Raw genomic sequence first — 27,176 nt, forward strand, 5'->3', positions numbered from 1 at the left:
ATCAGTACCAAGTCTAGTTGTGCACTGTCCGTCTGTCTGTCCGTCTGTCACAAAATTTGTCCCAACATGAAATTGGCCATTATGAGGCGACACGTGATTACTGATCGCTCTTGTTATTTCATAGAAGCATTTTATGAGTATATATTTTTAAAATTAAAACAATATTCTTTTGTAGCAAAAACATAGCTTTAAACACTTTGAATTATATATAAAATGAAAGTATTATAAGCAAGTGTGATCTTTGTGTTCAATTTTATATATATAAAGAAAATTGTGAAAATGTCATAATAGTGGTGTTGAATGCATTTCATGAATTTGAATGCATTTCATGAATGTTTTTGCTGTCATGGTTAATTAATTTCAACAATCAGACATCTTGTTTTAGGCATTGAACTTTAGTTATATTATATGGCTCTGTAACAGTTTTATTGTGACCACCTTTTACATGTCTATGCTACCATGAGAGAGGGCCAGACCCGTCTTATCTGTTGACTATTCAATAGACATTTTGATATATAAATTCCAAATGCTATGAATGGACTGTTATAAATCCAAAGTTGCACAAGCTTATGTCATAAAGTCTGCTTTTGTATAGTTTAATATATCACAAGTCAGTTAACTGAATGTTAAATTTGTCAACAATTTACACTTATCCTTCTGGTGACAATTCTACCATTGTAACCAATATGGACCAAGATCAGCCAGCACATCTGTACCGTCTGATCATTGTATGCACTGTTTGTTATTCAGTCAGTACATATCGCGAAATTTACCCTAAATATTATTAATAATGATATTATGAATAGTTTTATCCAGATAAGAAGATGGTCAAGTCCATTTAAGATATTTAGTGTGGTAAGGGTTAAAATACTGGTAATGATAAAAGTTATTTATTGGTTGAATAAGCTCTAGGTTTATTTACTCTTTAGATTTATTGATTCACGCATCAGTTCCATATATGTTAATAATAAAATGTCACATTTCATGTTCATGTATGTATTTTATTTGTTTTATGATTTCCTGTATTGATGATTATGTATGTCACAAACCCGAGTTTATATTGATTTCTATTAAAAAATAAAACTATGTAGCAAATGAATGATTTATGTATAACAGTGTTATTTTAATGAATTCTGAGATAAGTTTGTACCATTTGTAATCAAATGTTAAATTATGTGAATAAAATTATATTGAATATTGAATCCCACCAATTCAGAATTTAGTTTTTGCTTGTTTTCGTTAATGAAATGTTGGTTTATAAATATATTTTAGATTTATTTTTTTTATTTCAAAAAGGAATTTGAGTTTTGTATAGGGTTGTTCAAATGAAATATAGAGTAAATTTCTATGTGTATTTCTTATTTATAACATGATTATTTACATTTATTCTATACCTTATTGATTTTGATGATAAAACTAAATGATTTTGTTTAACTTCACAAGTTTAGTTTACTGTAAAATTCTGTATGATTATTGTGTTTTTTCAATGACCTGCTTGTTTATTTAGTTTTTGTTTGTGGTCAAAAACTTCAGCTGTGACTTAAACTTTATCTGTGGATGCATCATGATGAGTTCTGACTCCATGCCCATTTTTGGGTGAAAAATCAAGGATAGGCCTAGGCCTACATACAGTATGCATTTAATGAGTTGTGTTTGTTTTGCTCTTTTCTGGGAAAAAGTCAAGGTTTTTGTGACCTTCAATTCAAATAGTTTCTTTATAAAGAAAACATGCACAGAGAAAAGTGTGCTGCTCCAGGGATAAGTCTCTTGTTTCCTACTATGTACTTCATCTAAAAGTCACCTGGTTTTACTACCTCCATCTGTAGTTCAAACTAGTTCATGTACTTAGTGATTTTATTATATTTCATAACTGGTCATATTTTTTTTTATAAATGTGCTTATTTGTTCTAAAAAAAAAGCTTGTAAGTGTACTTTATCTTTAAATGCTTGACTCTTCAAAGATTTTATGTAAAACAATAGAATAATTTGATACAAGTACATGTTTTTGTTTTCAAAAACATTAAATTGTTTGAGTTATTTTTGCGTAACTTACTCTTTTTTAGCTCACCTGTCACAAAGTGACAGGGTGAGCTTTTGTGATCGCTTTTCGTCCGGCGTCTGTCCGTCGTCCGTCCGTCCATCGTCCGTCCGTAAACTTTTACTTTAAATGACATCTCCTCATAAACCACTAAGCCAATTTCATCCAAACTTCACAGGAATGTTCCTTTGGTGGTCACCTTTAAAAATTGTTCAAAGAATTTAATTCCATGCAGAACTCTGGTCGCCATGGCAACCGAAAGAAAAAACTTTAAATATCTTCTTTTAAAAAACCCTAAGAGCTAGAGCTTAGATATTTGGCATGAAACATCTTCTAGTGAGTGTCTACCAAGTTTGTTCAAATAAAATCCCTGGGGTCAAAATTGGCCCCGCCCCAGGGGGTCATTGATTTTCCCTATATGCATATAGTAAAAACTTAAAAAATCTTCTTTTAAAGAACCCAAAGAGCTAGAGCTAAGATATTCAGCATGAAACATCTTCTAATAAGTGTCTACCAAGTTTGTTCAAATAAAAGCCCTGGGGTCAAAATTGGCCCCACCCCAGGGGATCATTGATTTTCCCTATATGCATATAGTAAAAACTTAAAAAATCTTCTTTTAAAGAGCTCAAAGAGCTAGAGCTAAGATATTCAGCATGAAACATCTTCTAATGGGTGTCTACCAAGTTTGTTCAAATAAAAGCCCTGGGGTCAAAATTGGCCCCGCCCCGGGGGTCATTGATTTTCCTTATATGTGTATAGCAAAAACTTCAATAATCTTCTTTGAAAAAACCCAAATAGCTAGAGTATAGATATTAAGCATGAAACATCTTCTAGTGAGTGTCTACAAAGTTTTTCAAATAATAGCCCTGGGGTCAAAATTGGCCCCGCCCCGGGGCATCATTGATTTTCCCTATATGCATATAGTAAAAACTAAAAAAATCTTCTTTGAAAAAACCCAGATAGCTTGAGTTTAGATATTCAGCATGAAACATCTTCTAGTAAGTGTCTACAAAGTGTGTTCAAATAAAAGCCCTGGGGTCAAAACTGGCCCCGCCCCAGGGGTGTCATTGTTTTTAACTATATGTGTGTAGTAAAAACTTAAAAATCTTCTTTTAAAAAGCCCAATGAGCTTGAGCTTAGATGTTTAGCATGAAATATCTTCTTATGGATATCTACCAAGTTTGTTCAAATAAAAGCCCTTGGGTGAAAATTGGCCCTGCCGGCGGGGAGGGGGGTGAGAGATCATTGTTTTTCATTACGTGTGTGTAGTAAAAACTGGGCCTATATACAGGTGAGCGACCTCAGGGCCATCATGGCCCTCTTGTTTCTATTTAGATCAGGGTTTTTTTTATTAACATTCAGTTTAATGATCTCTAGTCATTACAGAATTGATCAGTCCAGTAAATCAGTTATTGTGTTCATTAAAGCAGAATGCTTGTTTTAACATGTCATATAGATATATTCATGTTCGTTTTAAAAATTTAATGTTTTGTAAAAAAGGACATGTAATTCTTGTCTAGGATAGCTTGTCATTACTTGTATTTCTTACACTGATTTATTACATGATTTATTTTAGCTCGACTTTTTGGAATAAATAAAAAGAGCTATTGCTACAGTCAGGTTATCGTTGACGTTGCTGTCTGAAAACTTTAACATTGGTCATAGTTTTTAGTCAAGGCCTCCAAGTTGACCAGACTGAACTTGACCGTCACTCATAAATTACCTTGACCCCCAAGGTCAAATATTTGAATTTTGCTTGATTTTTGCTATATTTCGAATTTTTTTTAAAAATTGTCTTCATAGTTTGGCACAATTATCATTAGGACAAGACCCTAATAAAGACCTAATTAATTATGACCTTCACTAATCAGTGACCTTGACCTTGAATGTCAATTTTTTCTATAATTTGCTGTAAGTTTGTTATTTATATATGGATTGTCTTCAAACGTGAACACAATAATCCTTTGGACAAGACCATCATTAAGACCAAATTGATTATGACATTCATTAATCAATGACCTTGACCTTGAAAATCAAATTTTTGATTTTTGCTTGATTTTTGCTACAATTTGTTTTGATTTTGGTATGTAAGAATGGAATGTCTTCATACTTGAGCACATCTGCTACAAAGTAAATGAAACCTAGTTTGACTTTGACAGGTGAATGACCTTGACTTTGAAGGTTAATTCATTGTAAATTCAGTTGTTGTTTTTCGGGGTTTTTTTCTTTAACTGGGTATAACGTTACTTTGTAATTGTTAAATGGATTGTCTTGATATGAGGGCACAACAATCTATCAGACAAAACATACAAGAGGATTTGATTGAACTTGACATTGACTTTAAATTGACATTGACACTAAAGGTCATATTAGTGAATTTCGCAACAATTGGCCATATCTTTGTTATTTATTTATGTATTTGTTGCATTATTAAGCAAAAGAATACTTATAACAAAAGCTGACATGTTAATTAGTTCAAATATGACCTTGACTTTATATGACTTTGACTGTCAAGGTCAAATATTGAATTTAGCTAAGATTTTCATAACTTAGTTATGTTTTTACAGATTTGATTTATACATGGAAAACAGGAACTTTATGACAAAATCGACATGTTGAATTACTCTGATATGGCCTTGATGTTAAATTAACCTTGACCATCAAGGTCAAATTATTAAAAAAATGTTGCTCATATTGTCATAACTTTGTTATTAATTTACAGATTTGATTTATACTTGGTCAAAATAACACATATGTCAAATTATTGAAATTTACATAAGTTGTCATAACTTTGGATCATTCTTGGACAAAAGAACCTTTAAGACAAACTGACAATGTGACCTTGACCTTTGAATGACCTGGGCTGGCATGGTCAAATAGGAAATTTGAATTATAATTTGTTCAAGATTGTTGTGTTTTCTAGGAGTATATTTCTGCAATATTCTTTCTTCAATGTTTTAACATTAGAAGTAAGAAAAAGTGTATAGTGGTCCCCGTCTGGCTGTGCCTCTTGTCATGTCAAATATGGGTGTATGTTTACATCCAGGAATTTTCCATACACAGAAATTACCTATAGGATATCAAAATATCCAGAAAATTCTCTTGCACTTTTAGTAACAAGGTTGAATTTTAATAATAAAAATACAGTGTATTAATTTCTGCCATATTTTGCTTATGTATAAGTATTCAAATTTCACCTGGAATGTTCACTTAAACTTTTGATATACATGTATATGTATATTCTTACATTTGTTTAACAAAGATTTGTTTCTTACACCAGGCGGCTTTCGATTTTATTGCATGTATAATTATACAAACCAAAGATATACATCTGTAATGATTTATAAATTTTATGGTTATTAAAGATAATCTGTGATATATAAAAATGTTATTATTGATTTGCACCATACATGTATGTTCATGTGGTGTAATTATACAAATAAATAGGGTATATGAAAGACATCTTTGTTTATTGAGGATCCAATGCAGCTTTTTCTGTCGAGTATGGACCCTGGACAAGTCACCTGTCATACCATTAAATGCTTAATTTTGAGCGCAAAATCTTAATGATTTACCTCTGAGTATTAGCCAGATATGAACTTTGAGTCAAAACTAGGTCACTCTACAGCAGTCAGTGAGCACCTAGGTAGTACAGTAACCTATGACAATAATGAAAGAGGTTAGCCCTAATAAGGACTATATATGTCAATTGAATGGCCTGCCTTCTAGTCGTCACTGTGAACCAGGGGCTCACACACCCAAGTTTTCTTCTTACTCAATAGGGCAACCACTCCGGCTTCAGTCTGATTCGTAGACTGCGAGAGTAGCTAAACTCCCAAACAGCGCTCAGATCTAAAGCTGTCAGCGTGTCCTTGGTGACGCAAAGTACAGCCAAGCTCTTATTGTACTTTGACACCAAATGTATTTGACTGTTAAACTTACTGCCTGTTGGCATTTAACAAAATGATTTATACAGAAAGATCTGTATGCAGCCGGCTAATATTACTCTAAACACAACTGAACAGAAAATGTCTGCTGTCTACTAGTTTGGAAACTCTTTATCGGCATATTGCTATTATGATATAGACTATATGGATCTCTTTCTGTGTCAACTATTCAATTGAATGTGTGACCTTATTTTGTTTTCTTTACAAGGATTATAGAAAAATTCATATTAGTAGGATATGTTTGAAATCACATTTTTTTTGTTTGGTTTTATGCAACACCACGTAAAGTGGCGATTTTTCAGTATAGCTGGTCCAGGAATATCTCAGATGCCCCTCCGCGCATCGTTTCATCCCCCTCCATGCATTGTTCCATGTACAAACGGACAAGAGTATACTGGTGTCAATCTTTAGCATAAAATTCATTGATCGAGATATCCATTAAGCTGAAGATATATCTATGGATATTTTTAAAGATCAGTGTTAATACCTTCATGTTGACTTTTTTTAAAATAAATGTGATAATATTCCTTACATTTGTCGAAAATAAGTTAGCACTCATCATTCTTGATGTATTTTATTATCATACACAAAAGTCCATTGCGGTGAAAATATTTTCTTTTACTTTTTATACTTTGACAAACATTTTTAAGAAAGAACAGTAAAGTTGTCGAATCAAATTTTTATTTGGTATATGTTTTCATTTAGTCGGCTTTAACGAGATGCCCAGTGAAAAGTGAATATCCCCCTCCCTTGGCCTGAACGGTCATTCCAGACCCTATGTAGTCTTGGTGTTGAACCCACACGTCATCTCCTGCGTCAAGATGTACATTTACAATATTCGTGCCGACTGCATAATATTGATAATCACCCGTCCTTACGCGCCCAATAGGGGAACCATTCCGTACTAGCTCCACTGCAATATACATTCGACTGGTTCCTTGCAAAACAGAAAAGGAAAATTTGTACGTGCCGGATACTGGTGCGCGAAATGCACCGTGGCGATTGTCATAAGCCCCACCCACGTTTGTGATGATTTTGTCGTAGATAATTGGCTGATCGGTCCCAAAGCTGCTAATGTCGTGGGTTAGAGTAGCTGAAAATGCTACAGCTTTACTGGCTGGACACTGGCATTGTGCTGAAAAGGAAATAAAAAGGCTAGTAAGTAACGCGCCATACTGGTATCAACTTCATTCGGTGAAAGTTATTGCCTTCATGAAAATACAAGTACATTTATTACGTGAATATCAAAATACGTTCTTGACAAATTCCATTTTGTCTTCTTAGACATATCGATTAATATATTAATTTACTTTGGTAATCATGGATAAAAATGTATAACGATTTTGGCGGTCTGAACAATTTACATAATATTATATCAACAATAGCCAAGGATGCAAATGTGCTGTAACGAGGTATCGTTGTTTGACAGCATGTCTACAAAAATGCATGCATTTGCAATTTTAAAGTATTTAAAGCATTTTACTTATTTTTGTTTCAACACTTTAGGAAGTGCTTCTTAGAGAACTCCTGTCTCTCGACTTATTATCAAAAGAATTAATCTAAAGAAATTATCTTGTATCGTTCGATATAATTATTATAAGAATTGGCAAACTTGTAGTCCAGATGTTTGTGTGCGAAAAACACCCTGACCCAAAACAAGAAAAATCTTAGAATCCAGCTCAAACTTTTACATTTTTTGGATGGTATGTCACCATGCACTTGGTCGAGATGTGCATTTCAATTTTGAAATTATTGTTGTAATAAAAGATCATAGTTTTCATTAATTCAGAATCTTTTTTTACATGCAGCTAATTCAAAAGACATATACTGATAATAATCGCTGTGAACAAAATGTTTACTGAAAATGTTACGTGTAATAGGCTTAAAGAAACAAGAAACTACTTACACGACTGGTGTTTACTATTTGCTTTCGCTATATCACCGCGTAAGCTTACAATAGCAGATTCAAGCTGGCCTCTTGCTTCTTTCTCGGTCTGTAATAAAGCCAGGAGATTGGTGACCGAGTCATCATCGAGCAAGAATGCATTACAGTTGATGCCAAGTAACATTAAAATTAGATATTGCAACGAAAACATGTCTGAAACCTGTACAAAAGTATACACTTTACTATATTATCTATTTGTTCATGTAGATGTCTTATCAGTAGATAGTAGAGTTTATATGTGTCATGAAATACATGTAAGTTCTTGTTGATAATGATAAAGCTGAAGTAAAATATCATTCTATACGGGAACGTCATATTCAGACGCGCTTGAAATGATTAAACATGTAAATAGGAAAATGATATGATATGTTAACATAAAAACTTATTATACATTGAATTAAAGTTGAATAAATCTCAGCAGATGCTCGCTCGTGGTTGTGACGATGTTTTCAAATTGATCCTAGAATACATGTATATGCTTTAATGAATAGAATTTTCATTGGATAAGAATATGTGTAAATACTATTATTTTGATTGGGATTCGAATGTATAGAATATATATTTTCCTTTTTTTACCTCCAAACTATTTAGACTATTCAGTATACGCACATGTTTAAAAAACAAATATTGTGATATGCATTAATAAAAAGCATGCATCATTACATTTTCAACGCTCGTCACTTTTTTTCAGTACACCAAACTATCTTCTCATTTCAAGAGGGAAAGAAATACATCTCAGAAATAAGAACGCGTCATTTTAAACTGAGACAGAGTTTAATTTAGCGTGTGTAGTTAATATAGTACCTGTTTTCTTCATTTGTTGTGTGTTATTTTAATGTATATTCTCAGTGTTGATATATTTAACTGTTCATGCGGGATCATCAGTTAATAATATTGCCAGAAAAATTATCGTAGCGCTGCCATACACTATACAGATCCAATTGAACAGAGTGCACAACAGTTACTGTAGTTGACGAGATTTGTAAAGAGAATATTCCAGCCTAATTAGTAGATATAGACTTTGGCCTGAAGCCAGGGTTGAATCCGCCACTGGGACATATACAATGAAATATTTTTAAACTAAACACATTACTGGGATCCTACATATTACCGGACAAAATATGATGTTTTATCGTTGTAACTTTTATTTGAAATAATAGAAAAGAATGGAATTTTACCCAAATAAATGTGGGTTCTTAATATACGTAAACATTCCTTTATCAAACATAAAATTAAATTTTTGACCATAGAAATGTGTCTTTAAAGTAGGGCATTAAAAGAGGAAAAAAATCGTGCAGACAACTCAATTTACCGGACACTGTGTTTCAAAATATTTTGAAGTGTTAAATTGAAATTTAGCAAGGAAACTACGACTATTGAATGGCAATGTTAAGATACTGGAAAAAACCAGTATGTCACTAAAATAGACACGGCAGCCATGTTTGTTACGAAGAGGCCAATAAAGGGGTGTAATTGAAATAAACAATATTAACTCAATTAACGTATTATTTCTTCATGATCCTTAAAAGTATGACATATTTTGATATTCAAATGGAATTCTGTTCTTTCTCATACAGTTTCCTTTTGATCATCATGTAGCATGTTGCAAAAGCCATAAAGTCTATTTTTTGTACATTTCATGTAGAGTTTCCTCCCATGTGCGTAACCGGTTTCCTTATATGTTTTTTAATTTGCATTTCTTTGTAAAAGACAACAACAAGACATTGTTTGAACGAAATTTAAAATCATTTTTTATCCTTAAAATATTTTACGAATGTCTCCTGAGTTAACATTGTGAAGAATTAAAAGTAAAATCTATCTGAATAAGTTAAATAACCCATTAAGGGCCTCAATATTCGGGAATGCGCAGAACAGATTATTTCCCCGCATTACCAGGTCATGGAATAACTAGTAAACTAAAGGATATGTTAGTAAATAAAACACTGAATCAACAATATTTGCCTGAGAGTGGTTTTGTTGTTATTTACTTTGCAGTAGAAAGTGTGTGTACGATTCAGACCGGATGATTTTTGAATTGAAGCAAAAAATAAAGCCTTATTTGACAGGAATAGATTTTGTCCGGTAAACTGATTGAATCTGAATCTGAATCTGAATGTGTACACTGCAGAACCTTCCGGTATGTACGCAGCGGCAGAGAGGAGCTAAGTAATTTAGTAGCACTGTTGGAGAGCTGTTTTAAAGCTCTGTACTGTCACTGCGCACACAACGGCACTGTCTAAGTTATTCCAATCACTAATAGTCTTAGGAAAGAATGAATGTTCAAATTGGTCACTTTTTGAGATAATAGGTTTATAGCACTTATGATGGTTTATAGCCTGTTTTTCTACAATGTTTTTAGTTATGCAATTGTCTAGTTTCTTAGGTTTAATTAGGCGTTTACCACGAATAGGGGTCAGATAGGTATCGGTGGGCATGGCTGGCACCAGCCCCTCAGCCACCTTGAAGAAGAATGTCAATCGTGCCATTTTCCTTCTGTCTTGTAATGGAGATAGCTCAAGTTGCTTCAACATCCTAGTAACGCAGCCTTGATCTCTTGATTTGTAATCCCCAGAAATAAATCTAGCAGCCTTCCGTTGGATCGACTCAAGCTTGTCTATATCTTTCTGTAGGAATGGGTCCCATACAATTGAGCTGTATTCAAGAGTGGATCTAACAAGGGATAAGTAGGCTGTTTTCCTGCAGAGTAGTGGGCAGTGTTTAAGGTTTCTCTTGAGGAATCCGAGTGTAGAGCTGGCTTTGTTGGTAATCTTCGTGATGTGGGTTCCAAATTTTAGATTGTCTGTAAAAGTGACACCAAGGTATGGATTTTCATCAACTTGTTGTAGGATATGATTGTCTAGTTGGTAAAAGTTAGTGGATCTGTTGTTGATACTCATAACAACATTTTTTGGCATTGAATTTCATACCCCAAGTAGATGCCCAAGTTTCCAGTGATTTCAGGTCTGTTTGTAGTTGGAGATGGTCTTTTCTGGTTGTCCGGTAAACATGTAGGATCCCAGTACATATTGGTTGATAATTGGCCCCCGTGACGCTACATGGCACTGAATGTTTAGCTAGTGTACGTACACGAGATCCCACCATTTATTCCAAACTTGAGACTTTGAACAAAAAACAACTATATTCACAGAATTTTTCTGAGACTGTTATTTTCTATCCGCTCATACATTTTAAGAAGTATGGAAACGAGTCTTAAATACCCTATAATATATCCAGCGAAAGGAAAAAGTCTACAGAAAAGTAATAAAACTTTCCTTATTTGAGTGGGCCCTTATAATATACAGTAAAGTTATCAAAACAAGATAATAATATTTTTGTAGAAATCAATTTTAGTTTAGATTTGTGTCATCACAACTGCAATCTGTTATCTTAATACGGTGCGGATTTGAGTAACTGGTTAAGAACTATCCTTTCATTTTCCGATATGACTATCCTCTTTGTCGAGATCGGCGGAGGAAAATGGCGTCTTTATTTTCATTTTTAGAAATGAAACGAATGTTTTCATTGGCTATTCGGCTAAAGTCAAAATTATAAGTTAATCCACAAATATGTAATTATTTGGTCATTCCCATCTTTCTAATAACATTTGTATTTTCAAAATATAATCTGCATTCATACACTTTGATAGTTTATTATCATTTGTGATTAGAAACAATCGATTTCGTCCAAAATCAGATTGTCGTTGCTGGAGCGTAAGCCAATGAGAATTGATGTACTAACTGACATTGGGAAACAATTTTTTTTTAGAAGGAAAGCAAAATTACAGATAATTTCAATCAAAATGTTGTACCTTGAAGACTATTTAGAGAGTGAGTAGCGATTTTTAAATGTATAATTGCTTATTGCCAGTAAATAAAAGAAACATTTCGAAAACAACATTTTGATTGTTGCCATTTTTCCTTTTCAGTGATTGAAAATCTCCCAATGGAGATGAGAGAACGTCTTACAGAAATGAGAGAAATGGATCTTCAGGTTCAGAGTAAGTATAGCACAGACACAAGTAGGTAAAGACGTGTAGTTTTGTTAAATTGTGCCAGTAAACACTTTAAAGCATTATTGATTACCTCCCTTCTAGTGTAGGTAGTTGTTTGCTGAAGTTCTCTCCCTTTCATGTTTCACATAAAATTGCAATCTCCAGGATTAGAACCCTCTGTATATTTCAGGAGTAAAAAATGCATATAATGAAGTAAAGAAAATGGAAAACATTAAGACCCGTTTAAAAAATGCATATAATGAAGTAAAGAAAATGGAAAACATTGAGACCCGGTTGTATTCCAGGATATAGCCTATAATCTTAAATATATATACTAGTTATAATATTCCAAATGAGCTTGCAGCTTGTTATTTATGAAATAGATCTCAATTCTGAGTGCACTGTTGTAGAATAATGCACAGTTTGAGTTCAAATGCATGGTAATATAATAACGATAGGCCTGATTGATCAATTACAAAGCATTTGAACGAAAAACGTGCATTATTATACAATAATGCACGAAGAATTAATATCTATTTCCATTCTAACACGTCAAGAAAAAATATAATTATTATAATAAAGTTGGACTTTATGTTTGGTGGTTAAATTTGTTTTGGCATCAGAGTTTCCAATAGAAACGTTCTTTAAAGGCTGTTCCAGTGGGTTGAAAAAAAAACTGTCGTTAAATCTACCTTGTTTAGAAACATTAGAGAATAACGAATTTTGAAAATGTTGATAAAACTTTGTTTGTTTATTTTATTTCACTATAATTTTCAAGCGAAATACAAATTATTAAAAGTGAAAAATAAATGAGAAATTTAACTCCTTTGCAACATTGAAATAGCGTACTTGATTTGATTGTGTTTGCATGTGCTGCTTCGCCCTATATTGTGATGTCACGTAAACAACACTTTAAACGTCTGTACAGTGTTAACGACTGAATTAATGATATTGGTGTTCGGATTCATTTTCTTAGACCATTTTCTTTCATTCTAGATTTTCACAACAAAATTCGACAAAAAATTATTTTTTATTTATCAGATTTTTCAAGCAAAATGGCACCCTCAATGTTAAAATACACAGGGAGATAATAAGAAAGGCAATTGCATTGTTGTAGAATAATGCACGCTTCGGGCCTTCTTTGTTTATATAGAAAAATTTCCGATAGTGTTAGAATAAATGTTTACAGTACTGGTACACTTGTAAACTAGTGCAATAATTTAAAATTTGATACTAAAATTGTAATTTGTTTTGTCATTTATTTTTCTGATACAAACATTTTATGTCACTGACACATTTTTAAGGAAAAACTGTGTGACAATGCTTATAATAAAGCAATAGACAGAATTAAATGACGCCAGATACTTTTAGATTATATATGATATTATCATATGAATGTCACAGTAGAAAAATTTGTAGGGTTCTAGCTAGTCTATTTGCACTGATAGCATGTGATATACCTTCAGGCATTTATTAACACAGGTATCTCCTGTGGGATTGGGAGCTGGGTTAATAGCGGACAAATTTTCTCAAAGGGATATAAATAATTTCAAACTGCAGCTTTACGGTTTGGTAATGACTATTGTTCCCCATAGCACCCACACTGTCCAGGGAATGTAGCTGCAATATTCAAAGTATACAGTACAACTGTACATGTATGAAAGATTTTTCATTATTTGTATGCAAAAAGTTGCATATAATTTTCAAAAAAACTTGTGCCTTTTTGCTTAGAAAAGTATAGTGTGATTAATCAGAAAAAAGGAAAAAGTGAAATCAATATATTAAGAACTGAGAATGCACTATACTATAGCCACACATTTAATCAAATTTTCAATTTAATTGTAGTTTTACATGCAAGGTTCATTGCAGATGATAATAAATGGGGACAGTGGGACGAAAGAGAAAATATAACATTTTTACAGGAAAGATAGCTTTTTGCATAAGCAGAAACTGCATATATTTGGCTATAAAATACACAACAATAGCTGTAATGGAGTATTGTGGGAATGTCAGACTTGGTGTAATTTTAAATGTTCACTAAGGATTCCAGTCAGTAGTTAATTTGGAATTACACACTGATTGTGACTTTATCTATGATATAAAGTTATATAATAAGTAAAGTTTTTGATTGTATGTTACTTTGTATTAACAGATTCATTGGATGGTTTAGATGAGAGAGTAACTTCATTTTTCAAAAAATGTACACAGCCAAATGTTAAAACTGATTGGAAAGAGGAACAATTTGGAAAAATTAAAAAGGTGAGGCCTAGAAGATTTTTTTTCATAGAATGATGATAGATTATAGCTTTGCAGAGCACAAAGTGCTCAGAAGAGAGCTTTTTCAATAGATATATGTCCAGTATCTTCTACATTCTCTTGCAACCTCAAAGCTACTGAACACAAAACTGACTCTGATAGTCCTTTTCAGAAGGTATATAAATGGCTGCTGGTCCTATCAGTAGGTCATTCAATGGGGCTAAAAATAAATTTCAAAAGTAAACTGTCAAAAACTGCAGGGCCCAGAACTTATTTATTTTAAATATAATAGTTACATAGCTTATGCCCTGAGGGTAATGATTGGCACAGTCTTTGGGAATGACTAATGTTGCAAAGACCCATTTGTAAAAAAAAAAAATCTCACTTATATTTTCTTATTTCAAATTTCATGGCCCAGAGCTTAGAAAATTGGCATTGTTAAGCTAAATAGGGAAAGACAGGTACACAACAGCATATTTTTCTATGTGATTCTTTTGGTTGATCATGTTAATAATTTCTTATTTGTAGGAATATTATAAGACATTAGAAGATGCTGATGAAAAAGTGCAGCTTGCAAACCACATTTATGACCTGGTGAGAATGATTTTTTAATTCTTTCAGAGCCAGCTGTAAAGTAACTGGTCAAGGCTGCCAGGAAAGCTCTAGGTTATCCAGCATATATGTGCAGCCTGACCTTGCTTTATACTGTTTGCTGCATATTTTGAAGTCCTTTCAAATAATTCAAGGAATATTTTGATGACTTTTAGTCCAATATATGTTTTGTCTTTTATCATATTCATTGAAGCTCCTCATTTGGAGACTGCCTCCGTGGGTCGATGACTTCTAATCCAGTTAGCTCTCTGGCGTGGGTTCGATCCCCGGGAGATGTTTTGGTAGTTTAGCATGGAGGAAGGTAGTCTAGTACTGGTGTAACTCTCCAAGAACGATGGTTAGGAAACTACCCGAATATATGACTGAAATACTGTTGGGAAAAGGCGTAAAATGAAAGAAACAAACAAATAAACTGCTCATTCCGCATTTTACATGATAAAATTTCTTGTTTTACAATTTTGTGAATGCAGTGTACGTTATGATAACCCTTTCAGGTAAGAAGGCTTTTAAGTAAGCTTACACTTGGTTGGAGGTTCTACATGGATATACAATTGTACCTGAACTAATTCACGATTGGGTACCTGAGGTCTATCTGCTTTAGTATAAAGCTGGAAAAGTTGCCATGTGACCTTTACAAAAAAAAACTTGTGTAAAAAGCAAGTTAATTAAGATATGGTTTTCAGTGTGGTAGATACATGTCTTGATACAGAAGCTGTGCAAAAGGGAGATAGTTTCCTTAAAGCTTATGGAAATAAAATTAGAGTAATTCCTGCAATGCTTTAGAACTTTATAAACATACACCAGGTTATAATTGTGATATATCATAACTTATGATTAACAACAGAACATACTGAAAACTTTGTGTTGAAAATTAATGTGAAACTTTATTCATATAGTGTAATATAGCTATCATATCTTTTCACTTTATTTTTAACAATTTTTTTTTAAATTTTAATACTGATATTTTAATTGAGTACATGAAATGTTTAAAATTATGGACTTCATTAAAGATTATCCTTGTTAAAGTAAAAAAAATCAGTTGTTAAAGTAAAAAAATCAGCATTTGGTATTTTGTTGCTGAAATAGTGCTTCAGACGAGTACTTTATGACTGTTATTTCTTGAAGAAACCTGTATTATTCTTTTTATACTTATTTGAAAATGCGTTAAATATAATTGCAGGTTGACAGACATTTACGAAAACTTGATCAAGAATTGTCAAAATTTAAGATGGAGCTAGAAGCAGATAATGCAGGGATTACAGAAGTTTTAGAAAAAAGTTTGTACATTATTTCAGGGAGTGTATTTAAGATATGATCCTAGTCATTCTGTTTAAACTGAACTGTCAGGAGAAAGTGCATATCATGAAATGGTCTTGAACTTTTAAATTTGACATTAGACAGTCAGGGCTTCCATTAAGTTTCAAAATTTATAATTCAACATATGAGCCGTGTCATGACAAAACCAACATAATGGGTTTGCGACCAGCATAGATCCAGACCAGCCTGCGCATCCGCGCAGTCTGATCAGGATCCATGCTGTTCGCGATCAGGTTCTCTACTTGTAATAGAGTTGGTAAGCGAACAGCATGGATCCTGAGCAGACTGCGCGGATGTGCAGGCTGGTCTGGATCCATGCTGGTCGCAAACGCATTATGTTGGTTTATCTCATGACGCGGCTCATATACCTTCCCATGAGGCTTGAAGAATGTTTTTGTTGAAGCGAATGGTACAAAAATCAATAGAGTCAAGTATTAATTATCATCATACTATTTGCTGAAATGAAATTAAAAAAGACTGCTTCTATTTTTCCATGGCAACATAAACATAGTCATAGGTTTTAGTTTTTCTAAGGCATATGTTTATCACTTTATATTATTTGAAAATGGTTTTGGTTTAAATACAAATTATACATCCATTGAATATATATTTGTTGTATCAGTTAAGTATAACTGACTGTTATCTAAATATTGGTAAAGGCAATTTAAAGAAAACTTGATTAAATAACATTCACAAATTTTAAAGGATGTTAAAATACTATGCACATATATAAGTCCTTATGTAATTTTTCATGTGACCACCCTTGGCATTAATAAATTTTCTTATAAAGCCCCAGACATTGATATTTGTCTGAATATGGTGAATATTTGTGAAGGGATTGCACAGTACTGGTGGCTTTTTATTAATTTTTACATAAAACTTGAGCTTTTCATTTGATAAAAATGTTCAAGTCTTAATAGACTTACTCTGAAATAAAGAATATGTGGGGTTTTCTTGATACCCATGCAGTTTTCTTTTTTTTTACCCTTTTTTGCCATTTTTTTGAATTCCCCTTTCCCAGTTTTTCGGCCCCTTTTCCCTTTGTATTTAAAATATATGAGTTTGTTTAATAATGATCGACTGACCCCAAAAAAATATTTCCTTTTAAAAGAAATTATTCCCCAATTAAATGATAATGTTTAATTTAGGGTATTGAATTTTCCCTTTCCATTGATAGTTTCCCAAATTTTTGTACTTTTGGGTTTCATTACAGGATTTTTAGGATGGAAAAAACCCTTTTATTTCCCAAAAATAAATAGACCCAGAAAGAAAGAATGTTATTAAAAACCGGGGTATTTTTTTTCCCTTATTTTTAAATTTTTTGTTTGAAAATTTTTGCAAGTTTATTTCCATTTGCTACTGAAGACTGTTGGCTTATGGTTGACTTCATAGTTAAAAAATGTACATTTTTGTAACTAGAAAAATTTTGTAAGTAAGTTACGAAACAACTTGCAAAACAAGAAGTTCACTTGCAAAATTTAATTCACAGGTGTTTAAATTTTGCCAGCATCATCCATGAAGTTGTTTGCATAATACTGGAAGTTAGAATTTTTTAACAGACAAGCTTGAACATCGCACGCTGTGCTCGTGTTTGTCTTAATGACTTGTTGTATGATCCGAACAATAATTTGAAAATTATAATTTCTATAACCCCACTAAATGAAAAAGCTGTTATAGCATATAAGTAAAGGAACAGATATATACTTTGCTATTTCTTAAAAAAAATATCTGCATGGAATACACTTATCTACTGTTTTGATGGAACAAAAATTGTAAAGTCTGTTTGGAGTGATGTCTAGTCCAATCAATTTATATTGTATTCAATTGGATAACTCATTAACTGTATTGTAATTTCTTCTTTTTTTTTCAGAACGGAAACTTCCTTCATCTACTTTACCTACACAAAATGAAAAGAAGATGACTACAGAAAAAGTGCTGTCAACCTTAGCGAATGAAATTGCACGAGACTCGTTTGGTGGTGTACGGAAAAGTCAATCAGCATCTAACTCACCAAATATATCAATGTTTAATTCAGCGCCTGCTTCTACCACTCTTACATATAAACTAGGTAGGTACATTTAATACACAAATTCATTTGCCAAAGATGAAGACTAGATATTATACTCTCTTGGGTGAATCTGAAAATTATGTATGTAAGCAGGTCATGTGTGAACATTTATGTATTTAAACAGGTCATGTACCAACGTGATCTATGTAAACAGGTTGTGTTAGAACATTTATTTATGTAAACAGGTCATGTAAGAACATTATCTATGTTAACAGGTCATGTACCAATATTATCTATGTAAATAGGTCATGTTTTAACGTTATTTATATGTTATTTATATAAACAGGTAATGTAAGAAAATTGTGTATATAACAGGTTATATAAGAACTTGATGTATACATTTATATACAGGTCAAATTCAAACATTATATATATATAAAGGTCATGTACGAACATTATGTATATAAACTGGTCATGTACGAACATTATGTTTATGAACTGGTCATGTACGAACTTTATATATAAACAGGTCATGTACGAACATTATATATATAAACAGGTCATGTATCAATATTATGTATATAAACAGGTCATGTACGAACATTATGTATATAAACAGGCTATGTACAAACATTATATATAAACAGGTCATGTACGAACATTATATATATATGCAAGTCATGTACGAACATAATGTATATAAACAGGTCATGTACGAACATAATGTATATAAACAGGTCATGTACGAACGTTATGTATATAAACAGGTCATGTACGAACATAATGTATATAAACAGGTCATGTATGAACATAATGTATATAAACAGGTCATGTACCAATATTATATATATAAACAGGTCATGTATGAACATAATGTATATAAACAGGTCATGTACCAATATTATATATATAAACAGGTCATGTTTGAACATTATGTATATAAACAGGTCATGTTGGAGCTGGTAGTAATGCAGCTATAGCAGCAGCAGCTTCACAAGCAATAGCAGCAACACAACAAGTGGTATGTATCTAACTTGCACATCTTTAGACTTCTACTGGGATCCTACATGTTTACCAGACAATCAGTTTACCGGACAAAAGCTATTCCTGCTGAATAGTGCTTTTATTTTTGCTTTGATTCAAAAATCATCCGGTCTTAATGGTACACAGACTTTCTATTTCAAAGTAAATAACAACAAAAAGCACTCTCAGGTAAATATTGTTGATTCAGTTCTTTATTTAATAACATACCCTTTTGTTTACAAGTTATTTCCTGACCTGGTCATATGGGGGAATAATCTGTTCTGCGCATGTCCGAATAAAGAGGCCCTTAATTGGTTATTATTATAGATAGGTTTTACTTTTAATTCTTCTCCACCTTATCTCAGGAGACTATCGTAACATATTTTAATGATAAAAAGTATATTTAAATTTAGTCCAAAAAGTATCTCGTTGTTGTCTTTTACAAAGAAATGCACATTAAAAAACATACAAGGAAACGGAATGTAAATGAAATGTAAATGAAATAGATTTTATGGCTTTTGTAACATGCTACATGATGATCAAAAGGAAACAGCATGACAAAGATCAGAATTCCATATAAATATCAAAATGTTTCATACGTTTAAGATTCATTAAGAATCAATACGTTAATTCACTTAATTGATTTAATAGTGTTAATTTGAATTACACCACCTATATTGGCCTCTTCGTAACAAGCATGGCTGTAGTGTCTTGTTTTAGTGACATTCTATTTTTTTTTCAATATCTTAACCTTGCCTTTCAATAGTTGTAGTTTCCTAGCTGATTATTATTTAAAGATTAATTTCAATTCAGGATTAAAAAAAAAATTGAAACGCAATGTCCGGTAAATTGAGCTGTCTACACGATTTTTTCTCACTTATAATGCCCTACTTTTAAGACACATTTCTACGGTCAAATGTTTAATGTCATGTTTGTTAAAGTAATGTTTACTTGTATTAAGAACCCAAAATTAGTTGGGTAAAAATTTGTTTGCTGTTGATCATGTTGTTGTTGATGTTGCTGTTGCCATCTGAAAATGTTAGTCATATTCTTTTAATTTCCCAATGGATTGCCTTCATACATTGACACAACAACCCTTTTGACAAGACCCTCAGATTATTCAGACTATACTTGACCTTCACTGTTAAATGACCTTGATATTCAAGGAGTTCATACACCATGCATATCCAGTAACGCAGGAATGTGAAATTAACATAAAAATAACACAGAAACTGTGCAACGCTATTGGCAAAACGAATAATACAGTAAATGAACCAAAATTTTTTATTCCAAATCAAATTTTAAGAAAGAAATTAGTGCATATGGCTGCTGTGACATTATACTTTAACCAGCATTACATTATTTATCTGGAATATGTTAATGTTTTTAGATCATTTGTGAGAAAGACAACATAATTACCATCTTGAAGGTGACCTCTGTGTTTCTTCAAATAGATATGTAACATTTAACACATTTAAAACTATAGTTTGTCATATTATGTATACCTAAGACATTTGTGGAACTACAAGTGTCGTAAACCAATATGAAGGAAGCTGGTGAATAGGATTAAACTAGTTTTAAAGAGATAACCGCTGTTGCTTTAGTGCTTCATTCACGAATTCGGGGTTACCTCGTAAAAATGGTCTCAATTACATTTTATCTGCTAAATTAAGTGTAATATGACATGAGTAGATTGGAAAATATCTCGGGGTACACTGAATTTAAAAAATCATAAAGTAGTATGTACGTTATTGTATTTAAAGATATCAACAAAACTAAAAATCGCTATCAATATGCTAGTCAGGTCGTCATTTTCAGGTTTAAAGTATAATGTCTCAGCAACCTTATGCGCAAACTCATTTATTCCAATTTGGTTTACAATAAAGAATATTGGACCATTTACTAATCACAGTGCTAGTTTTAGCCACTAAATTGCACAATTTTGCGTTACTTTTGCACAATTCCTGCATTATTTGCACATTCCTGCGTTACTGGATATACACGGTTTCATAGCAGTTGATCAAAACAATGCGTCATGCAAAATTAATTTGTAAATTACATTAATTTGTTTTTGTAAAATGATTTTAATACCTCTGAAAAAACATGTGCTTAAATTTTAACCTTGTGTTTATTTTCAAGTCATGCATTAGTATCCAGTTTCTATTCTAGGACTCACATATTAATTTTATGATTCAAGGTGATAAATGCACGTGTTAACTTGTTTATATAAGTACAAAGTATATAAAAACACTTCAAATACAAAGTATTGTTTGCATTAGTTTATTTTCCTTTAGAAGCAAATTTACCTTAAATACTGTTTTAACAAAAATGTAAAGCTTCAAACCAAAAATTGGCAACATTTCTCTAGGGAAAATTCAAATTTTGTGAATACCCATCTTTGTACTTTATTTTTGTTTGTTCAAAGAAAAAATTTTTTTATTTTCTTTATTACAAAAAAGACATTATTTGTTTTAAAATTTTTTCTATGAAAGAAACACACCAAATAGGTTATTAAAACCAAAACCCCCAATTTTTCAATATTTTGCAATTTCAACCGCATATTCATTCAATAACTAAAAACCATGCAGAATTGTTTTGCCAAAATTTTTTTTTAGTAAAAATTATCCTTTCGCAAATGAAACCAGTTCTACAGTGTTTGATTGTGCTGTCTCCTTTCAATAGCCCTTGTTTTCACTTATCTTGTACCTGATTACAAGTCTTAAACCCAAAGTATATGATGACAGCAGTTGATCAAAACAATATGTCATGCAAAATAAATTTGTAAATAACCTTAAATTGTTATTGTGAAATGATTTTAGTATGTCTGGAGTGTTTCCTGTTTTTGTTTTCAAGTCCTACATTAGTAATTAGTTTTTTTTCTAAGATTCACATACTTTCATCCTGTTTTTGTTTTCAAGACATTTATACATGTACGTAATCAGTTTCTATTCTAAGATTTGGTTTACAAAACATGCCATCTATGTGAAGTGTGGATATTTTGTTTACTGACATGTTTATTCACTCATATTGATTTTTTGTATGGCCACAACAATTTGAATGGTTTGTTGACTCAATAACTTTGAAATGAACAATTGGTAATGGTGTATAATAAATGATGTACTGTTTGTTAAGGATGTTTCACTTTTTTAATTGACTGTTTTTGTCATATTTGTTAAGAAAAGTGAATTGTTTAATTTGTTATAAATTTTTGAAATAACAATTCTCATTAAATTTCAGATGCAGTGTCAGGGACGACGTACACCAAGTATGAAAGCCAGTTATGTTGCAATGACGAAAGGGAGTAGTACTGAATTAACCAAAGAAATTATAAAACAAGAGTACACCTCATATTCACAGCCTTCTACTCCAGCTGTCACCACAGATGGTGGGGCTGGAAGGTCCCAAAGACAAAAAAAGTATGCACTTCTATCACATACCCTTTCATCATCAACAGTTTTAAGGTTTTTTGTTTTGTTTTGTTTTTGTCATTTGAGCCATTGATAGGTAATACCTTGGTGTGTGTAGAATGTTGTACTTTACCTTTATAGTAAGCCCACTATACATGATATTTCAGGGGTTGTTTGAGGACAAGTGGTTAAGTTTGTTGACTTCAAACAACTTGCTTTTCATTGCTTTGGGTTAAAATTTTGCCAGGGACTTTGGATTCTTTCAGGTTAAGATGATGTTAAGCTATCTTTAGGAATGTTTGTGATTCTAGTCTAATGCAGTTTGTGCCTGAAATAATACATAGAGTGGCACCTGAGGTCTCCCCCTCCTGTTTAATTTGGAAAGTCCCTATATGCCTTTGAAAGTGTTGGTGCGACTTAAAACCCAACCAAAACGGACAGAACAACATGACATTTGGGTTAAATAACTTAGTAACTCTTCCTTGCCTACTCATTAGGAGTTATTCCCCTTTATCAGATTTGCTTTACTTTATTCCTTCTTTTTACAGTTGTCAAATGAGAAAAATATCAGACCTATAATGATAATAAATTAATATGTTTTGCAAACCGTCTATTCTCTTCTTTTTCTAATTTTTTTTCCCCACTTACTTGTTAACTGTACTCATCATGATTATAACTTTGTAAGCTTTTTTTCTCACCAAGTAAAACATAGGAAAGTATAACCTATAGGTAGCCTCTTCTTGGCAGGGAGATTTAACAGTGTGTAAACATGGCTCTTGTAAATACTGCCATTCAGCTCTATAATGCAATTTTGTTAGCGCACAATACCAGCCCGCTAGTTCCTCTTGTTGAAATGAATTTTTATGGAGCTGGGTTTTTTTTTTTTTAAAAGATTTATACTGATGAATCATTCTTGGTGTTTATGAATTCATTTTTTATTTTTTTTTTCACAGACAAACATCAAAAGCTGCAGCGTTATTGCAAGCCCAACAGGCACAGGAACAAGCCCAGAGACAAAAACAACAAGCAGTTATGTTCAGCATTATCGCAGCAGCTTACTGGTGGTGTTGAAATAACAAACAACACCAGAACCCAGCAACGAGCTTCAAATAGTTGACGAGCATGGTGAACCCGTAAATTGGCAGGATGATCCAAACGAGCCGAGATATTGTTTATGTAACCAAGTATCATACGGTGAAATGGTCGGATGTGATAATGATGATGTAAGTTCAAATGTATTGATTTATATCTTATGTAAGGTTTGGAACTAACATGTTTGTAATATAGATGCAAGGGTCAAGGTCATATGTTATTGATATTTAATTATTAGATTTAAGTTTTAATGTTCTTTGAAATATGATTGAAAATGTTGAAAGTAACTAAATGAGTATCCTGACTTCTTTGTGTCAGTGTTATCCTTGATATTTTGAACAAAGTAATGTTTTAATTTTAAGCTGATTGTCCACATAGTCATTTACACACTGGTTATATTTCAAATATCTTTTTCATCATTCTGTCAGTCAATGAATTTAAGATTTTGAATTTACTGCCCCGAATTCCAGTTTTGAATTTATTCTACTATATATTTAAAATTTACACTGGCCATGGGCCACCAGGGCCAGTGTTAAATTCGATGACTGTTCTGTGAATACCTTTTGATAAGCTGACACTTTTACTTAGATGAATTTTATTAAAACAAAAGAATTACATATAATAAATATGGTCTTTCCCTTTAGAAAGATTGAATCTAAATACATGTATAATATTTCTAGAAATTAGAGGTTGGATTGGAAAAAAAAACAAATTTTGCATTTTTTGTCCGAAATGGTTTTTCTTCATATTCATGTTCATGAATTCACATCTTCATCATATTCAAATTCCAAAGCAATTTCGAACATGGCTATTGATACTCTCTAGTTAACAGTCAGTTCTGCCAATATTTTAGTAGATAATTATGCTATGGTGGACCTGTAATAGACAAAACAGAATAAACCATTCGTATGATGCGAGATACTAATTATGTGTTCATATTTTTATATCTCACTGGGAAATATTTAAGGTGTTTAAATACACTACTCATTCAGGGTATTTCACACTTACATTTAGCCCATACAGTTGAGATCATCAACCGTTTAATCCTACCTGGGGGCTTTCTCTGTTAATTGGGAAGAGGCCTTAAGTAGCTCTTTGATTTTGGGAAGAATTCTCGCTAAAATTGCTGATTTGGGAAAGTAAAAAGCTAGTTTATGTTTGAATTTCTAGGGAAAACTGCAAATTTCAAAGAAATATATATTTGGAAGAGACTTTTATAGGCCTCTGACTGTTATATATAGTGTAAAACCCCTGCACCTTCATGTCCTTTTGAATTTGAAAGATATAATTATACATGGAAGATACACTAGTGAGTACACATGTCTGTAATGAAATAAACTGTTTCAATTATTTTATTTCAGTGTCCAATAGAATGGTTTCACTATGGTTGTGTTGGACTGTCACAGGCACCAAAAGGTAAATGGTACTGTCCACAGTGTACTGCTGCAATGAAAAGAAGAGGACGCAGATAGCATATTAAGGGAATATAAAGAAAGAACTCATAAAGAACAAAATAACTGCATTTATAGTTTAACTTTAATATAATGACATTCTATAAGTTAAAGTGATGGAGTCTTCAGAATGTCTTTGCTAATAAATATTGAAAAATAAGTTTAGAGTTAACTTCTATTTCTATGCCCTCCCATAATTGGGAGTCATATAGGTGTTGTAGCGTCTCTCCGTCCTTCCAACCAAACATTGTCAAGGCCATATCTTCTTCATTTATGGATGGATTTTAAAATAATTTTGTATAAATGTGTTGCAATTTAGGGCAAAGTCTTATTGCAAGATCTAGGATTTGAAAAATATTATGTATAGATATGTTGGACAATGTGTCATTACAAGAATTGGGTCTCTTCCTCACATGTCAAGATCACACTTGTAGATCAAATGTTATGATATGAATTTTTGTAAAAGTACACTGGTGCTTATGTTGAGTCAACTCCGTCATTCCTTGATGTATTTAAAACTCACCATGCATAAATGTGTTTGACATGATAAAAATGTGTTATGCACAAGAATTGGGGTTTTTACCTCAAAAAGGGAATTTTTAAACTTGTAGATCAAAAAATTGGAAAAAGGATCCCAAGGAACATTTAAAAACAAAATTCACAAAATTTAAAATTTCATACTCGTTTTTATTTAGTCTGTACATGAGGGATAATGAAAAAGTGCAACATCCCTCACGCTCCCTAGCACGGGCTTGAGCGGTACTAAATTCTCGACACTTAAAAGGGTTGGACTCTTATGATCCTTAAGAACGAGAAAAATATAACAACACTGAAGTGAAGTACGGGGCAGCTTTTTACTGTTGCCACACACCATTTGACACCTGCTGTTGTGATGTATGAATATCTGGAAAAAAGTGATCCTTAAACAGCAAAATTACATGAAAATTGCAGACTGTTTGATTGAGTCAGTACATGACAAGTCATGATATAAATATTTATAAAAATACACTGATGTTTGTGTCTGGTCAACAAGTCTATCAATCCTGGATGAATAGATATGTCTCGCTTCTAAATCGCTGCGCGTTTTGCTAAATGAACTTGCGAAGGAGTCGATTAGATGTTGGAGTGTACATAGAGATAAAGGAAAGGTCTTATGTTATAGGACTAGATCTTCCTAAGAATAAAAATACTAATACAAGTACCTTATAATCACAGATCTAGAGCCTACGCATAGGTGACTATGAATGGTATTTCAATATTCATCCGCCAAGCAACGCTTATATTTATACATCACTCTGGCTGTCGATCTTTTTTCATACCATAGGGTCAGATATAATGAAATCTGCTTTCATGAAGTTCTCCTTAAATCAAATGGTCCTGGTTAATTGCATGCCTATTACTAATATTGCCAAATACTAGAATTTTAAGTGATAATTAGGAGGAAATTTCAGAAAGTGATTGCTTAAAGCCTAGATATTCCGTAAAAATTATGTCTAGTGGACCTGTCTCGAGTTTCATCAGATAATGGCCTTGGGGTCAAAATTTACTCCTGAATGGCCCCTGTATTAAACATCTGCTCACGCAGAAGCCATTTTGATTTTTTGTTGTCAGAAACCCAAAGAACTTTAGATGATCAATTTCAATACAGCATAATGGTCCCATTCTAAGTTTAGTTACTAGTAGTACTTTGGTCAAAATCGGCCTTGCCATATGATAAACTTGCTTTTACAGAGTTTGTTTTTGCACTAGATGGGTTTTAAGAAACCCACTTCATAAGTGAGAGGATACAGTGATGATGTTGGACGTACTTTGGTTTGTCTGTACGTACTTGCAAACAAATCGACATATTTTCCTTTTTGAAAAGAAATAATGCAGGATTTATGTAACCAGGGCTGGGAATCAAAACTGCGTCGTATCCTACAAAATGTAAACAAACGCCGCCATCTTGGAACGAAAAACGTATGTTTTTGTTTATAACTTTTTTTGTTGGAAATGACTGAAAACCAGATATATCTATTAACACGCTACACTACTTTCCGCTTCGTTCGGTATATGTTGCTTGCACAACTATTTTGTAAAACAAAAGTTA

At 32.4% G+C, this 27,176-nt stretch overlaps 3 protein-coding genes across 3 annotated transcripts in view; 2 read left to right on the plus strand and 1 right to left on the minus strand.

Moving 5' to 3' along the window:
- Positions 1–6,543: 6,543 nt before the first annotated feature.
- Positions 6,544–8,143, minus strand: LOC132752065 (C1q-related factor-like). The gene is made up of 2 exons (XM_060742334.1): positions 7,892–8,143; positions 6,544–7,120 (listed from the first exon to the last, which is right to left on the minus strand). Exons 1-2 carry the CDS (start codon positions 8,079–8,081, stop codon positions 6,687–6,689), a joined length of 624 nt encoding a protein of 207 aa, XP_060598317.1. The 5' UTR covers positions 8,082–8,143; the 3' UTR covers positions 6,544–6,686.
- A 3,417-nt stretch (positions 8,144–11,560) lies between these two features.
- The window catches only part of LOC132752067 (inhibitor of growth protein 3-like), a 30,142-nt gene continuing 14,526 nt past the window's right edge, over positions 11,561–27,176 (plus strand). The window contains 5 exon segments of the mRNA XM_060742336.1: positions 11,561–11,757; positions 11,856–11,927; positions 14,074–14,180; positions 14,706–14,771; positions 15,970–16,066. Coding sequence (XP_060598319.1) covers positions 11,649–11,757; positions 11,856–11,927; positions 14,074–14,180; positions 14,706–14,771; positions 15,970–16,066 — 451 coding nt within the window. The 5' untranslated portion in view covers positions 11,561–11,648.
- Positions 17,953–23,753, plus strand: LOC132752066 (inhibitor of growth protein 3-like). The gene is made up of 4 exons (XM_060742335.1): positions 17,953–18,174; positions 19,062–19,135; positions 22,375–22,553; positions 23,498–23,753. The coding sequence occupies exons 1-4, from the start codon at positions 18,024–18,026 to the stop codon at positions 23,613–23,615; spliced, it is 522 nt and encodes a 173-aa protein (XP_060598318.1). The 5' UTR covers positions 17,953–18,023; the 3' UTR covers positions 23,616–23,753.

This window comes from Ruditapes philippinarum, unplaced genomic scaffold (genome assembly GCF_026571515.1).
Source record: "Ruditapes philippinarum isolate M1 unplaced genomic scaffold, ASM2657151v2 ctg1620_1_1_1_1, whole genome shotgun sequence".
Classification (NCBI taxonomy): domain Eukaryota; kingdom Metazoa; phylum Mollusca; class Bivalvia; order Venerida; family Veneridae; genus Ruditapes; species Ruditapes philippinarum.